General features: G+C 40.5%; 1 protein-coding gene across 1 annotated transcript in view; it reads right to left on the reverse strand.

The window, feature by feature from the left end:
• The window catches only part of EIF3A (eukaryotic translation initiation factor 3 subunit A), a 31,943-nt gene that overhangs the window by 6,646 nt on the left and 6,965 nt on the right, over positions 1–18,332 (reverse strand). Inside the window, exons 7-17 of the mRNA XM_081005192.1 lie at positions 18,023–18,194; positions 17,473–17,577; positions 15,985–16,083; positions 14,193–14,309; positions 12,688–12,873; positions 11,510–11,857; positions 10,782–10,886; positions 10,550–10,663; positions 9,842–9,964; positions 8,499–8,652; positions 7,869–8,053 (exon numbers count right to left, since the gene is read on the reverse strand). Of these exons, the coding sequence (XP_080861318.1) occupies positions 7,869–8,053; positions 8,499–8,652; positions 9,842–9,964; positions 10,550–10,663; positions 10,782–10,886; positions 11,510–11,857; positions 12,688–12,873; positions 14,193–14,309; positions 15,985–16,083; positions 17,473–17,577; positions 18,023–18,194 (1,708 nt within the window). The remainder of the gene's footprint in view (positions 1–7,868; positions 8,054–8,498; positions 8,653–9,841; positions 9,965–10,549; positions 10,664–10,781; positions 10,887–11,509; positions 11,858–12,687; positions 12,874–14,192; positions 14,310–15,984; positions 16,084–17,472; positions 17,578–18,022; positions 18,195–18,332) is intronic.

The raw sequence follows: 18,332 nt of genomic DNA on the forward strand, positions 1-18,332 counted from the left end.
CTAGAAAAATTACGAATAGAGTAAGAATGAGAAATTACTAGGGCTGCAGATTATCCAAATTAATACACACATTTTCACCATTATAAAATTTCAAAATGCATGTATTTTCTGGTGCAAAGTTTACCCATTGAAAAGATTACCAATGATTGAGCCGAAGACAATATTAATATAAAGCAATACTTAAGACAAAAACAATGAAGACTCCTGGGGCACCATAAAGGCTAATGAATTGATTATGACACGAGCTTTTTAGACCAGAGTTCACTTTGCTGCAACAAACCAACATGCTACAGCTCTGGAAACACTCTTTGTAGTTGAGCAGTGGGAAGATTTCAAGCATGCAGGCTCTTCTACTTTGGTTTTTTTTTTTACTACAGTGGTACCTCTGGTTGTGAACGGGATCCGTTCTGGAGCCCCATTCGCAACCTGAGCAGAACGCAACCCACGTCTGCACGGGTTGTGATTCGCTGCTTCTGCGCATGCACGTGGTGTCATTTTGAGCGTCTGCGCATATGCGAAACCCGCATACGCGTAACCCTTTCTGGTACTTCTGGGTCGCCCTGGGACCTGAAAACACTCAACCTGAAGCAAACACAACACGAGGATGACTGTAATACCACAAGTTCCGCCAACTAGAGACTGGTGCAAAATAGTGGCTCAACTGGGCAGACATACAAAAAGATTTAAGGAATAGACTGTCTCTGAGCACATGCTTATCCCAGGATTTTTTTGATAAGTAACAGAAGAAAGCTTGGGAATCTCTTCATATAAGAATCCACTCCTGTTTTCCACCACATCCTTGGGCATTCTTTCTCAGCCAGCTAATTTAGGTAAAATAAACTTTTAAGCTGCTGCTATTGTTAAGACAAACAGTGGTCAAAAGCTCGATCTATTGCAAACTACTCAAACACTAACCAACAGATCCTGATCCTTCTTCCCCCTCCTGATCAACTTCATACTACATTATTTCATAGTCATCATTTGATCACAGAGATACTAAAAGGCCAGTTGACAGTTAATTTTTTGGTGCCCTTGTGCATCTGCTAACAGAAAAGGGGACCGATTTTTTTTTTTCGGATACACCCCCCCCAACCCTGGTAGCGTTCTTCATTTTAATAAACTCTTTCGAGGAGACCAGCTTTTATATTCTCAGAGACTCCTGGTGAAGGCACCCTGAGTTTTTTACAGGAAGTTTTTAATCTACACAATAACTCCACAACAGTGTATCGGATAGGACCCTCTGGAGGTTTGGAAAACCGGCTTCAGCAAGATATCGTTCTGTGCCCTGCCTTATGTGGTAGGCCTTTGAAAGACTACCTAGAAGGAATCAGCGAACCAGCCCACAGAAAGTTTCCCTTCTGGGGCTCTTGGATATCCTTCGTTCAGTATAGGGCGGTGGCCTCTAAAGACTAAGCTAGGCCTCTAAAGACTAAGCTAGGACCCGAAATACAAGGTTATCATAGCTGTACATGCGCTATAGCCAAACTCCACTATTATCCTTTTCCAGCTGCACATAAATTGCCTAAATAAGGCAATTTTAATTTTAATGTAGTTTTTAGCCGTTTTATTACTGCTGTCTCTTTGGCAGCATTGTTTTATTATTATATTCTGACTAGGTTGCAGCATTTGTGAAACAGCGCTGGTCGCATGATTGAGGTGAAAACTACAGGCTTAGGACAATTGCCAAGATCTAAAAGCAGAGAACTCAAAATAGAGAAATATATTGAGGCTGTTGATGAGCACATCAGGAAGCTGTTGCAGAGAGCAGGTGGGAATATAGATTGATACCCCCACTTGCCCCCCAATCTAAGGCAGTTGCACCTGGGGTAAACTGCCCTCTCTCTATATCAAGACCACTTTTACCATGGTTTTTACTAGAAGAAAATACAAGGAGTTGGGTATACTGCCTGACTCGGCAATCAGCCCCTCGGGCCCTGGTAAAAGACAAAGCAAAATCACAAATTACTTTCCTAAGATGGAGGAGGGTAAGAGTCCACAAAAAGAGTTAATTCTTGATGAAGTAATACCCCCCTCTCTTACTGTTCTTGATTGGACGTCTAATTTTAAAGAGATATACCAAGATACTGGAAATATTAACTCCCCATGCAGCCTAGCGCAAGAACTAGCTTTAGCCGAGGAACTTCAGGAGGGAAATACCTCTATTACTAAGGAACAGCTACCCACGGAAGAAATTACATCAACCCATCAAAACCAGATACCTACTCCAAAATACTCTCAAACAGAATTGAGTGACGGTCGCCCTTTGGATTATTCCCTAGCAATAAGTTATGATTTAGCCAACATAAAAAATTATCTAACAATAACAAACGGGCTACTGCTGACGTTAGTAGAAAATTTCACATCTCAATTAAAAGAGTTAAAATTAAATGATATGCCACAAGAACATAAAACAGTTGAGCTAGCGTCGACGAACAAACCAGTAATAAATAAGAATCTGCAAAGACATAACTCAAGGGTAAAAGTGAAGAAAAGTAAAAATATTAAAACAACAAGGAAAGCCAAGTATACCCGCAGTAATCGAAACATACATTGGCAGAAATTGTTTAAACTTCTTCCCCCAGCCCCAAATAAATCGACCACACGGGGCAGCAAAAAGAAGGGTAAAAAGAGAGAAACAAAGGTAGTTACACAGCAACCGGCTAAGGAGGACTCGCCAAGGCTGACTCCAGTAGCAAGTGAGAAGGCAGAAGTAACAACTCAGTCCTTGGATAACCAACTTTTTAATAAACCTGATGCTGCGGAAGTAGAGGCCTCTTCCTATGAAGGCAATAAAACACTTAGCAAATCGAACAGCGGGGAAGAGGAAGCGTTTAGTAGAGATGATACCCCCCTTCAGACCTGGCAAGCCTCCAGTCAGGAAAGAGATTGGAATTTGATCCTAAATCCCCAAAAACTGGTATTCACGAACTTCCCGAAGCCTAAGGGCTTCCTTACAGGGAAACAGCGAATAATGAACTTTGTATCTAGTCTAAATGACATACTGCCAGGAATGGTTAATGCTAATGATATCACCTCGGTGGAATATTTACATTATGATGGTCACTCAGTGAGAGCACTGACCACTTTTAGGGATCAGAACCTGGCCAAGTATATTTTTAGGTCAAGACCTGCCTTTTTAAAAGCACGGACAACAATACTTAGGCTCTTTGAAAATAAGGCTCCTTTGAGCCCCCTTTTGAAAACTAAGCAGGTAAATCTTAGAAAGGGGAAACAACTCTCAAAATTCTGGCCTGACAAACAGAACCCGCAATGCCTTGCAAGCAAAGGTGAGGATTTCTTTACTATGGAAGAAAATATCCTAATTGACCAATTCTGGATGTTCCCACCATTAATACAAACTGACATCTTGGGAAGACTAGATAAGCTAAGAGATAAGCTGGCCGAGAGAGCTTCAGGCAATGAGGTTATCAAGGGGGACCAAAAAAAGACCACAACACGTAACCTTCAGATCAAAGCGGAGATTAACTTTCCACCAAGAGAGAATGTGCCACCCTTCAAGGAGAGTACTCCATCACCCCCCCGAAGGAGAAATATCCCCAAGGTGACCCCACAAGACGTATGGGACAAAATGAGATACCTAGATGAAACAGAATTGGGCCAAAATCAGGCCAAAACAGACTATCCACAGAAGGAATTTATGCATAATAAAGATCTGGTGTTCACAAACGTGAGCACTTTGCATCCACCTATTGAAATCATAGAGCGGCTGGATAGCCCGCCATTCAAAGACGATAGGCGTCCGATACATAAAGCGACAAACCCTAAAAGTACGTTAGCTAATAATTGACAAAGATTCGATTGTGATAAAGCCAATCTTAAATTTTTATCATGGAACATTGCTGGTTGGCTCAACAAGGCGACTGACCAATCATTTGTCAATTTTATTCAAGATCATGATATAGTCTTCTTGCAAGAGACATGGCTAACAGGGGATCTAGATGTAAATGGTTTTGCCTCATTTTCGCTCGCAGGTTCACCAAGCAACAAAGGGGGACGAGTTAAGGGTGGGCTAGGCATTCTAATATCCACAAGGCTGAGAGCATCTTTTGTCGAGCTGGAGCCTCTGAGCAGTGTGGCCATGGCATTATTAATGAAATGCAGATATTGCACACTTCTATTGATTAATATATATGCCCCTCCCCAAAGAGGCAAGCAGCTTATCAAAAATCTCTGGCATAGGATAGAATCTTATGTCGATGAGCTAATGAATCAAACTCCTGCTGCGGCAGTGCTGCTGGCTGGGGATTTAAATGCCAGAATTGGCCAATCAGACGAAGCGTTATATGCTCATTTTCACGACGTACCTCCCATTTCTGAAGAAGCCCATTCTATTCCCCCAAGGCTCTCAAAAGACAAGGGCTGCAATTACGCAGGCCTATGCCTTCTACGTTTTTCCAACAATCTGGATTTGACTGTATTAAATGGTCGTGTCGACAGAGAACCCAGTGGGGAATTTACATTTATATCCAACATGGGAGCCTCCACTATCGATTACGTCCTGGTGTCATCTAACCTTTTGAGCAGAGCACAGGAATGTAAAGTGGTGGAGAGGGTTGACAGCGACCATCTACCGCTCTGTTTAATACTGGATGTAAGAAAAGATTTATTTTGCTCTGATAAACTTGTAGCCCCATGCTTCGAAAACATGGAGCTAAGATACTCACGTATTAAATGGTCCAGCAAATTGAGTGATGAAATATCGGAAAGACTTCACTCAGATATTTTTCTTGCTAGAAAGGAGAACCTCGTTAATTCCCCAACTCCTGAGGCTAGATTAGACATGTTCCGGGAACTGATTTCGTCGCTACAACCTTATCTGACCAACAAAAAAACGCCACGGCAATCTCTACACTTTAATAAATCCAAACCTTGGTTTGACCAAGAATGCATGGCTATGAAACGCCTCCTGCTGGATAAGTACAGGAACTATAGAACAGCGAACTTACCTTCGCTTCCATTAGACTGGTTTGAGTCAAAACGCAGTTATAAAGCTTTGATTAGCAAGAAAAAGCTCCAGGCACAAAGGGAGGAATGGCAGTGCCTAGTGGAGGCCTCCCAAAGGAAAGATTCTGCCACGTTTTGGAAAATAATTGCAAAAAGCTGGAGAGACTCCCCGATTGAAATCGAATACTCTATACCCGCTGGAGCATGGGAGGCCTATTTCCTCTCATTATATTCATCAAATCAACTGGCCCCAGCTCTGCTTCCTGCTTCAAGTGAATTTGGTAAGGAATGGCCCCCTGTAACCACAGAAGAAATTACTGGCCTTATTCAAGCTCTTAAATCAGGGAAAGCCCCGGGTGCTGACAATATCCCACCAGAAATTCTTAAGGCAAATGTCGAATGGTGGGCCCCTGTGCTAGCCGCCTTGTTCACTAGTATAAATCAAGCGGCTATTATCCCCGAGGACTGGGGTTTAGCCATCATCATTCCAATATTTAAGAAAGGAAACAGAACTGAGCCAGCTAACTATAGACCAATCAGTCTATTAAGTATTATTAGCAAACTGTATGCTGCTCATTTATGTGATAAATTAGTGGAGTGGATGGAAAGAGAGCATATTCTATCAGAAGCTCAAGCTGGTTTTAGAGCAAAGCGTTCAACTATAGACCAGGCCCTTACCCTTCAACACCTGGCAGACAAATACTCTAGAAAAGGGGGGTCTTTATATGCAGCATTCGTGGATTTTAAATCGGCGTTTGATCTAATACCAAGGGATAGACTCTGGGAAAAGCTTGGTGCTACAAACATAGATAAACGCTTATTACGCCTTATCCGTGGTCTATACGAAAACACCAGGGTGAGGGTAAGATGCGATCGGTCAGGCCATCTAACTAAAGAAATTCAAACGCACTATGGGGTTAAACAAGGATGTGTCCTCGCGCCAACGCTATTTAATTTCTATATCAACTCTCTAGCAGTAAATATGGCGAAAGAAAATGCCCACCCTCCCAAACTGGCAGGTATTCCCATCCCGGTGCTTCTGTATGCGGACGACGCAGTCCTACTCTCCTTTTCCTGCGTTGGCCTGAGGAAGCTTTTGAGATCACTTGCTGACTATTGTCAAGCGGAACAACTATCAATAAATTACAGCAAATCTAAAATTATGGTGTTTTCAAAAAAAAGAAGGAAACACAAATGGAGAATTAATGGTCAACCTATTGACCAGGTAGCAACTTTCAAATACCTGGGAATAACTTTTCAGGAAAGGGTCTCGTGGCACCAACAGATGAAAAACGCCATTGCCAACGCAGGAAGGGCTAATAAAGCCCTTACAAGATTTTTTCACGGGAAAGGGGGTAAATACGTTCCGGCGGCCTCCCAGGTTTTTGCTGCAAAAATACTCCCACAACTCACTTATGGATCCCAGGTTTGCAGTTTTAAAAATTTTGCGCCTATGGAGGCATTTCAAACAAAATTCTATCGGTGTTTATTGGGGATCCCCCCCTGTGTATCTAATATAGCTGTCCGCTTAGAAGTTGGACAACCACCCGTTAATGCGCGGCTGTGGATTCTAAAGATACACTACTGGTTAAAACTTATTTTTTCCCCGGCCGGTTTGGCTCCTTTAACACTCTTAGACACCTTTCATTCCACCTGGAAAGCTTCCCTGTTTGAAAAGATAAGAAGCTTGGGATTCTCCCCGCAGATCTTGATAGCGGCAGGATATGAGAGAGCCAGAAGTCAAGTGCTCCAACGCATTAGGGACATAGAGCTGCAATGTCATATGGGCAAAATGGATAAACATGCCATAATTAGAGACTTTGGGAGAGGGTTCTCACCCGCAAATTATTTGGCTGATTTACAAATACCTAAGTACAGACACTCCTTTACCCTGGCCAGATTTAACGTTCTGCCCTCTGCCCTGCTGCTAGGCAGATATGAGGGCAAACCATATGAGTCACGTGTTTGCCCGTGTGGCTCATCGGAAGTGGAAACAAGTCTGCATGTATTGCTGCACTGTAGTTACTACGAGGATCTACGTTTGACCTTTATTGCCCCAGTTCTACAAAAGCTTAAAAATGAACCAGAACTCCAACGTATGAGAGCCTTGGTAGAAGATAAGGTTCCTGAAATTACGATCAATGTGGCCAAATTTTGTGTAGCCGCTATTAGGCGCAGGAAACAAGAGCTTTCCAATGTCAATATGCAGGCGAAGGCAAATACTTAATTTTATTTATGCTGTCTAATTTTAAATTGCAGTTATGTATCGAAATTGTCCTTTGTTTTTTCCGGTGTTATGCTTCGCTGACTAGCTGTACGAGTTAATCTGGTCTGTGACCGTTTAATAAAATTTGATTTGATTTGAACCCTGGTAGCCTCCCAGCACTTGCTAAATTCAGCTGCAGTGAGTCAGGGGACCCTCGAGAACATGCTGGAAGGTGCCATAGAAAGCTGCAAGAAGGTGGAATCACTTTCTCTTCCATAGCACCAAGGCACAAAACTGAAGTCCACTCAAAAGCTGTACGTTGAAAGCTTCCCCCTTAAATATGAATTCTTGAATTTGAAGAGTTCTTTCACATATACTTTTTTTTAATGTAAATTATTCTCTATTTAAGAATAGAGGAATTTGGAGGGTTATATCCAACGCTATCTGTGCAGAAGCAGAACAAAACTCTCCTCATGCAACAGACTTCACCTTCCTGTCCTCCCCCCACCCAGCAGGCCTCCACATTTCAAAATATACTTCAAAGGATTGAGGGACTCTCCACAGATGATTTTGCAGACTTGTGGCGGTGTGCGGAGGGGAAAAGAGAGAAGTGAAGTCCTGTTGTTTGCACAGGACTTCTGCTCATGCAACGCTGGATTCTGCTTAGAAACGTCAGTTTATCAGAAATAGAATTTACCTTCCTTGAAAGCGGATCTTCAAGATTCCTCCTCTCTTCTTCTCGACGACGTTCCCTTTCTTCAATCTCCAGTTCTCTTTGGCGTTTCTTTCTCTCTACCTCTTCTAGTTTTTTGACGCGTTCCTGATATTCACGCATTTCTTCCTCACGTTTTTCACGTTCTGCACGTTCTTTTTCTTCTTGTTCTGCCCAAAATATTAATGCAGATAGAGTGACTTTCCATCCTATATTTGAAATGTCTATCATATGTCCTCTCATTTACCAATTTTGTTTGCACAGCATTTCATGTCTGCTTAAAATTTAATGGGCCAATGTTGTGCAAGCAGACTTCTGGTCGTATGAGAATTCATTTTTCTTTCCTGTCCCACAGCCCCCCATGCCGTCTCCAAACTCTCCAGATCGTATTGGGTGGGCCTAGTAGAGGGAATCTATTCCACAAACAATGTCTATTCTGCTAGTGGACGGACAACACTGAATATTACCTATTATTATTTTACGAGTAATGAAATTCAAATTCATTTAATGGCAGCCATGGCACATCTATATCTAGATAAGTAAAATAAATACTGCTGGAAACACAGCAAAGATCAAGGGTGCTTTTTCAGCAATAGCCTTTTATTTAGTGTTTACCTTTAAGCATCTTCTCTTCTTGCAATCTTTGTTCTTCTTCCTCTTTCTCCTGATAATAAGCAATGCGTCTTTCCTCTTTGCGCTGCCTTTTGCGTTCCTCTAAGCGCTTATGCCTTTCCTCTGCTAATCTTTCTTGGAATTGTTTAAGTTTTTCCTAAAATACATATTAATACATTGAACTCCAGACACGTTACAGGCAACCTACAGGATGAATGCTCAAACATGAACTCCAACTATCTGGTGTCCACAAGTGTTAATGACTAATTGTAGCTTGGCAGCTATACATAAAGTCAACTCTTAGGCCCGTTGCTCAATATCTTTCTAAGCAACTTGGATGAAGGAATTGAAGGGATGCTCATCAAATCTTAGATGACATGAAACTGGGAAGGGTAGATAATGCCGCAGAAGACAGAATCAAAATTCAAAATTACCTTAACAGATTGGACTAACTGGGCACAAGCTAACAAAATGAATTTCAATAGGAACAAATGTAAGGTTCTGCACTTAGGCAGGAAGAACCAGATGCACAAATATAGGATGGGGGACACCTGGCTTACTAACAGTACATGTGAAAAGGATCTAGGGGTCCTGGAGGACCACAAGCTTAACATGAGTCAACAGTGTATAGTTAACCCGGAAAAGAGACTAAGAGGAGATATGATAGCCATCTTCAAATATTTAAAGGGCTGTCACATGGAAGATGGAACAAGCTTGTTTTCTCTTGCTCTGGAAGGTAGGACTCAAACCAATGGCTTCAACTTACAAGAAAGGAGATTCAGACTAAACCTATGTTAAAACCTTCTGACAGTAAGAGCTGTTCGACAGTGGAACAGTTTCCCTTGGGAGGTTGTGGACTCTCCTTCCTTGAAGGTTTTAAGTAGAGGTTGGATGGCCATCTGTCATGGATGCTTTAGCTGAGATCCCTGCATTGCAGGGGGTTGGACTAGATAACCCTTGGGTTCCTTCCAACTCTATGATTCTAAACAGTTCTGGAATCCACATTAATAGCAGAGATGTAAAACAACTGTTTTGAGAAGTTTAGAAACAACTTATAAAATGGGAGAATTCTCCGATGTCTTTGGAGGAAGGGGAGGATACAAATGAAATAAACAAAGAGGAAGATACACATAAAGCTTTTTATATGAGATTATTTTATCAGAAAGGACACCTCTCTGCTGATGCGAAGCGTAATATTGTTGCCTCTCATATCAAAACAGGCACAGACACTAACATGCTAAAATGACAAAGGAGAGAGGATACCAGTGCCATCCCTCACTCCATTTTCTATAAAGTTCTGATCAGGAGTAATCTCATATGTGTCAGAACACAAAAATCAGATTTACCTCATACACTGATCTTCTCGCTTCTTTGAGCCTAGTTACAAAGAAATCACTGTCCTCCAACATCCTTGACATCCTGTTCTTATGTTCAAGGGCTTTCTCACGTTCCAACTGCATAGTTGAGATCTGTGACATACACAAAACCAAATCAGTAGTAGAGTGATGCATACAATTTGTTTCAAATGTCTTTTGTGAATTTATGGGCACCACATGCCTCTTTTTTTAAAAAACTGTCTAGATGCCAATAAAATTTAGCAGACCACTTAAACCCCAGTAGGCCTATTATTGTTACGCAATGGTATACGGAAAAAGAGCTTGGGTACTAAGCCTATATAAACCCTATGATCACTTTTATTACAGTTAAAATGATGGCTTTCATTGTTCCCAAACAGATTCTAACTATTACACAATTGCAAGCTGCAAAGCATTCTAATGATTTACATTAGAACTTGGTGTAGCTACACAATTTATTCCAGTCAGAAGATTTGAATTCTTTTATGGCAAAATTGGAGTTCTAGCACAGACTGAAATTCTTTAATTGCAATATATCCAAACATCATTCATTCTTCATCACTCATGTGACAAAGATTTCTAAAACACTGTCTACTACTGCATAAACTATATAATCAGCTGAGAAGTTCATTTCTAGAAACTAACAGAGAAAAAATATCAAGTAACTACGTCACACCAGAGTACTCTCAGAAACCTCACCCTTTCTTCTTCTTGCTGCTCCCAAAGCTCCATGTCTCTGACTCTTTGCTCTTCATATGCACTCTTAATCAGTGGGATTTCTTCCAAGCGTTTTGCCCTTTCAAAATGGTCAATCTAAAGAAATGTGATTGTTCAGGTTAAAGCGTAAAAGGAGCACACACACAAATGTCATCAATAAATGCTGTTTCTCCACCTAGTTCTCAGCTATTAACCGTACATCTTTTTCTTATACCTTTTTCTCCTGATTCTTCAGACGCTCTTGCAATTCCTTCTTCTCTTTCTCCAGCTGTTCAACTTGTTTTGCCATAATGAAGTCTGGATCCAATTCTTCAAGATCCTATAGTCAAGACATTAGATGTTAAAGAATAAAAATCAAACTGCCATTTCTGAGAAAAACACACATTCTTGTTTTTAATTTTAATACAGCTTCCCCACTTGATGCATTATCTACTATATTATTTTATTTTTAGTCCTTTAATCCATTTTATTAAAATATTCTAATATTCAGAAATAAGGGACGCGGGTGGTGCTGTGGGTTAAACCACAGAGCCTAGGACTTGCCAAATCAGAATGCCGGCTCTGGTTCGCCAGAAGCTGCTTGGTCATGCTGGCCACATGACCCGAAAGCTGTACGCCGGCTCCCTCAGCCAATGAAGCGAGATGAGTGTCGCAACCCCAGAGTAGATCACAACTGGACCTAATGGTCAGGGGTCCCCTGAAATAGACTACATTATTTGTAATCAAGCTGTTTGATTAAGGTTAGGAAACCTAGTTGAGGGAAGTTGGAGATGCTACTGGTAGGGTATTCAAATGGGGTTTCTGTCTTCCTGAAGAATGTAGAAATGGACTAAAAGTCTAACAAAATATACAATATTTTCTACAATGTAAACTTCCCATTAGTGAATGGTCACTAGTGGTTACAATAAACAAGTCGTCAGGGGGAAACAACAAGCTTCTTACTTCAATATCAATATCTTTGAAGGCCTTGGCTCCCAGCTCAGTTTTCTTGATCTGCTCCAAACGTTCACGAACAGTTTTCTTTTTAATTTGCTCATGTTCCTGCAGAATGCGCTCCTTTTCCCGCTCTTTCGCCTCCTGACGCAATCTCTCCTCTTCGGCTTTGCGGACCTTTTGGAGTTCCGCTTCACGCTGCTCCAACTCTTCTTTTTCACGCTGAATGTTCAAGCTCTCAAGACGTTCCTTTCTTTCCTCAATAGTCTGACGGCGAGCAAGGATACGCTGATGTTCTTTCCTTGAATTTTTTAAATAAGCTGTAACAGCCAGCTGGTGTTGCTCTTCCTTCTCTAGCTGCAAAATGGTTAAAGGCAGAACAACAAAAACCCATTTAAATACAAAATACAAATGGGAGAGTAAAGCACTGCTGAATTCTGAGGAATTATTAATGCAGGTTCTTTTGTGTTTTTCCCCCACTGCCAACTCAGAACAGATTCTTCTTCTCTCTTCCTTTCTTTAAATCCCACCTTTTCTTTGAAGTTGTTTTTTTTACTCAGCCTCTAGTTTCCTATCCACTTCTGCAACATTACACCCAGAGTCAACCCTAAGCATGTGCAAGTGGAACAATGACAACTTCTGTTTACCAACGCCTCTACAGTGGTACCTCGGGTTAAGTACTTAATTCGTTCCGGAGGTCCATTCTTAACCTGAAACTGTTCTTAACCTGAAGCACCACTTTAGCTAATGGGGCCTCCTGCTGCCGCCGGAGCACAATTTCTGTTCTCATCCTGAAGCAAAGTTCTTAACCTGAAGCACTATTTCTGGGTTAGCGGAGTCTGTAACCTGAAGCATATGTAACCTGAAGCGTATGTAACCCGAGGTACCACCGTATTAGAATAAATATGCCAGCACTAAATATTTTTAAGCAATGCATGTAAGTACAGGCAACTCCCCATGTACACGGTGTGTGTTCCGAGGCACCGAGAGTGTAAACCCACCCTGCACTCTTCCAGGGCTGAAAGCAGTGTGCATCAGCGGTGACATGTGCCTTGAACACAGGCAACAGGGGAGTCAAACATGCATTGGAGGGAAGAGAAGAAATATTCAAACCATGACTGAACATACCAAGTTTCCCATAAAGCATCAGTATTCTTTTAAAGATGTATCAAAAGCTTACAACTTACCAATATGTGAGGTGGCTTAATCACTTCAAGAGCCTTTGCAAGCGCAGATGACATAGCTGTCAACTGGCTCCTGATCTGCTCAGATGGCATGTTCTGCAGCTGAGGGCCAAGAGGTGCATCTTCCCGAGTGCAATAGTTCAAGTCTGACCCAAAACTCAGTGTTCGAGTGGTATGATCAATGCGAACCTAAGATAGAGTAATTCAGAAATTCATTATTAAGGGCATGTTTAGGATAGTTTCTCACAGCTGCTTTTAAATCTTGTCTAACCAGCTCTTATTTTTCTTATGTTACTGCCATTTAACATTGAGATCAGCACGGTATACAACAGACTTCTGAACTGTACTTAAATGATAAAACTCAAAAACTGAAATTACTTCTTGATTAAAGAAATCTTAGCTATATTATCATATGATCTAGTTCATTAACCAATTACATGTGCATATGGTGATATGATGAAAAAAATCTTTAAAAAAATGTTATTAGATTACGTACACATGTATCTAAGCAAGCATTTTCTAAGAGGCAGAATCCTCAATTCTTTTACACACGGAGGGAATACCTCTCCTAAGACATAAAAACTGCAGTTGCCAAGCTCAAAGTACTTCAACTAGAAACAATGCTACATGATTAGAACCATGATTTAACTGATGCATCTAAACTAATGGTGTCCCAGGGTCTATAGGATTTTTCAAATCTTCCTCTCCAATGGCAGAAAGAGATGCCTGCCTTCGGAGAGGGAGGTCAGATTTTGTAAGGCCCCTCCCTGTCACCATAGAAACCCCTGTGCCCCTTATATAAACACAGTGTTTCCCCAATAAAACCATAGAACAGGGACAAACTATGTCAGCCCTGGAGCTAGTTTAGTTTATTTCCATAAATCATAAAAGAGAGCAAGTCAGAAGGGGGGGGGGCATTCCTTCTACCCTTCCTTCTGCCTAAACCTGGCAGGGCTTTAGAAGCTTCAGTTCCTTTGTCTGTTTCCACACACACACCAGCTGTAACTGCTCTGTAACTGTTACAAGTTTCTAACTATATTTCCAGAAAGGTAGCTTTTGAATTCTAAAAGTCAACCATTTTACAAGAAAACATATTGACTGGGAATCAGAGAAGTCTTGCTTGAGAAGCCAAGCACTTTCACTTGCATATGGCAGCCCCGCCTAATTCTTTGGACTTTTCTGTTCTGCACTGTTCTGGGAATGCTGTTCCAGGAGTCAGGAGCAGCTGGACTACTACCAAGCTGTACAGAGAAGTCAGGAAAGCCTGCTGTATGGCTCAATCTTTGCTCACTCCAACCATTCAAGGTTGCACAGGTGAAGGAAATTTTGTTGGACTTCTGGTGAAAAAGTTCATTCTCTTCACCGGCCAGAGGTTACCCCACCACTGAAGAATGTGCTGAAACTCATTTTTTGGAATTCAAAAGACAAAAGTGACTGTTATGTTTGACTAAACAAGCTTTAATCAGATTTATCTAAATACATTTGACGTTTTTCGCTACTGCACTTACTTGCAAATCACAATGTCTGGCAGCATCTACTATTGCACGTTCCAGTTGGAAAGCATCAACAAAAGGAACCAGAGTAGTCAGGCGAGAAAATTCGATGCTTTGATAAATTTGGGCCACCTGCGTAACACATGAATATTCAACTCTTTCCAATTATTCATCCTAATATTGTACAAGCATTTTTAAGAGCTCAATTAACTTAAGTCAACAGCTCAACCATCAACAATAGTGAATAATCATTCACATTTAAGAAACACTTCACATTTTCTGTCAAGCGTTTATTCAAAGGAATTACTCACTCTCCCAAGCAGCAACTATGTGTGCAGGAGACTGGCAGCAGTCTCTCAACGGAGTAAAGCTGCTAATTAGCCTTCAACTGTTCCTTTAGCACATCAGAAATAACACTGCTTACCACTGTAAAGGAAACAGGTCAATGACATGTGCATTTGGAAAACTGAAACTAAAAATGCCTTGTGTTAAGAATTTATTATTTAACTAGGTAGATCCATCACCCACGCCTTGTACCTCTGTAACCCAGGCAATGTTTCTGTCTCCTGTAGCTTGTTCAGAGCACAGCAACATTGTCTGTGTTTTCTGTTAAGCATCAGAAGCCTAATCCAGACAGCCATCATGCAGAAGAAATCAAGCAATAAGCCCAGCCCCAACTTATGCTCAGTCATCTGTGTAGTCTTTACACACATGTGTACTAATAGTAAACACCATTAGGAGGCCACATATACAAAGCCTGTGCATATTTGTGCATTGGTAGTGACTATACAAACAATATAACTGGAAGTGGGGGTTCTCTACATGGAAATAATCCCACATCCTACACATGTTCACTTGAATGAGCAGGGCCAGAGGGCATATGGAAAAAAAGTAGTTTGCTGCATGTGGTTCTTTGGTGCTGTTTCATACATTATTCAAAATGGCATTGCACCAACACCACTCTTTGGTAACTACATCTTCTTGTCAAGTTACAGCAGACCACATGGTTGTGTGTCACATTAGTGATGTTTCCTTAATTCAACAAGAATTACAAGTGTAATATATTCCCTATATGATATGCTTTAATCACATGGGCAGAACTTGAAGACATTACAGAAAACAGTGTATGACAACCATGTTCCTTATGATACAGATAAGCTCTTAGTCAAAAGGAACTGACAAATATTAAGGTTTAATTTAAGAGATTTCAGAGTTCAATCAAGGAACACGTCCAATATCTACTACATACAGGTGCAACTAAATTAAGGATGCCCCTTATATCTTTCACTAAGTGATCCTTAAAAGATACATAGGAACAGAACATTCTATTTAAAAAAAACACACTATCCTGCCAGTCATGAGATACCAGGATAGTTTGCATTACAACAGTAAAACACACAACTTATAGGGTAGAATTCAACAATGCACTCTGATGAATATACCATCTGCAGAAACATTACAATGATCCTCTCCTCCCTCTGCATGCTGTTCTAGTGGTTCTCCTCACCATCACCACCTCAAGTCGGTTTCAGGGAGCGTGGAGAATGTGTAGGGTGAAGAGAGGAGTGGAAAAAACCATTGACCAAGTAGAAGTCCTTGAGCAGGGCTACTGTGGGTGGGGCTCCTTAGGTGCCCCATCCATATTGCTCAACAAAACTTATACAAATATGGCATTAAGAATACCCTAAAAGTCACAACCAAGCTCCTCACTTGTGCAGTTTGGGTGAATCTTGATGGATTTAGGAATTCTGCAACATTCACTCCAACTGCACATTCCAATTTGAAGATTCTTGTTTTGCAATCATACCTGCTGAAGCAGCCTGAGTATGGTGTTATTTTGAAGATGGGGGATATACAGTTGCAGTTCTGGTTCCTTCTCAGATTGGTCTCTTACCCAGTTCAACACCTATACAGAATTATTTAGAGATTGTAAGATAGCATGGCTGGTTCAGACAATACCTTTTCCTCACTAAATTGCATCAACCCTCCAATTTTTCACAGTAGTTATTATTTTTTTAATATTTATTGAATTTTATAACAATTAATGATACAAATCTTATTCATCATGTTATTTACAATTATTCTCCCTCCCCTCCTCTGGACGTCCCTCTACTCCCCCTCTGCTGAGTTATTTAGTTTTATTTATCATATCCTGCTTTTCCTACAGAAAAATAAAATCCCTTATCATTTCTTTAAAATATCTGTTACTCCAATGAAGTTGTGAAAGTTTATTCAAATCCTGTCAGTGAATCCAGTCCATTCTGTTGTTTCTGCAAATAAACTGTAAATGGTTCCCAGACTCATTTGAAGTCCGTTTTGTCCTTCTCTCGTAGTTTGTCTGTTAGCTTAGTCAATTCTGCATAGCAAAGTGCACTTTAAAGAGCTTCCATAACATGTCAGAAACATGCTAATCTTCTCCAATATTAAAGAGGTATATTTTTCCAATTAGCAAGAAAATGGGAATGCCTAAAGCCAAAAACTAGGGACTTTTGGGCTCAACATGCACACAGGAGGGTATACTCAGGAATACACAGGGAGCGAAAATTAAGGCAAGTCTTTAAACTTTTTCAACCCAATATATTCTCTAATCCAATATACCTCGTCCTGTTTTAAGGCCACAAAATCATTACTTAGTTCAATCACTAAAGTGTTTCTAACACAATGTGTATTAAATTGTGTTTGAAGGTGACTGACAGTGGTGACAATGTGTGCCACACTGCTAATTTACCTTCACCTTTTATCTAGCACATTAGAAATATCTTTGTTCTTATAAATAGTAAGAGAAAGACAATGAAACGTGCTTCACCCTGTACAACTCCGGAGAATTACATATATGTCAGCTAAGCCTACAACCTTAAGCACACACGTATTAGGCAAAAAGTCCACTTGAATACTGTGGGATTTACTTCCCTGTAAACATGTACAGGAATACACTGCAAGCAACAGTTAATGCTGTTTTCTGGCTGTACAATGACATTTCAAATCAGAAGCATCCATTAGTCACTTAAAATACAAACTAGGAACCTACTCTTGCAAAAGGGCATTTTCCATTTGCATGACCAGATTTTGCTTTTAAATGTGTAGTATTTATATGAATGGAAATTCAAGCAGCATTTTCATGCAGTTAGAAATTCTAGAAACAGATTGGAATGCTATTAATAGTGACATAAAATAACCTGGACACAAAAAGCACTTTAAAAATACCATACATCATATGGTATATATATCAACATTTGTGTGAATTTTGTCAACTACACAGAAATTACATACTTCTGAATAAAATTTCAGGACTTACCTTGCATACGCGACCACATAACTTCAGTGGATGAAAATCTACTTCAAGCCAGTTATAAAGTTCCTTTACTTCTGGGACAACATGTTGTACAACATTAAATCTCACCTATAAGACATGAATGTTTTTAACGGTAAATATCAAACAAGCTTTAACACTTAATGTTTCATCTCAAGGATAAGCTAAACCACAATTTTTAAAAAAATAATCAAAATGTGATAGATAAGAAACATACTCTTCATGTGCAATTAATGTGACGGGGGCATACATCTCCAAATGCTGAAACACCTAGAATGTCACATTTACAGATCTTATGAAGAAGCAAGGCCAAAGTCATGAAATATGCCCCACTGTAGATGGACAGCACTAAAGAGTTCCAGTTGCTGCTGTAGTCTGCAGCTAAACTGGGACTGGAGGGAGAAAGTAGGTAACAAATGAAACTTTTAATTTTCAATCACATTGTTTACTATTCACATCATTCTGAAGTTTTACTAAAGTTCCTTTTAATCAAGGATGCAAACTACATAGAAATGTTTTATGAAATGTTGCTTACCATATCATTAATGAGAGAAATTCGTGTAGGTGGGGCCTGGAGGCCCAACAGAGTTGCCAATCGCCGCTGCTTTTCAACAATGATGCCATCCATGTCTAGAAGACGAGCAATGTCAGTTCGTTCAGGTGTTATAGGAATGGACAGAGTGGCCAAAAGGACTCTCGTTGACATCCTACAGACAGAAGATTTAAGCAGTTGAATTGCATTAGCCTCCATTCTAGATGCCATACCTAAAATGGCCTAACTGACAAGCTTTAAATCCAGCTTCCAACCATTTGCAATACACTATTGATGCTATTTCTAAGTTTAA

The sequence above is a fragment of the Podarcis pityusensis genome (genome assembly GCF_964106645.2).
Source record: "Podarcis pityusensis genome assembly, chromosome: 5".
Classification (NCBI taxonomy): Eukaryota; Metazoa; Chordata; class Lepidosauria; order Squamata; family Lacertidae; genus Podarcis; species Podarcis pityusensis.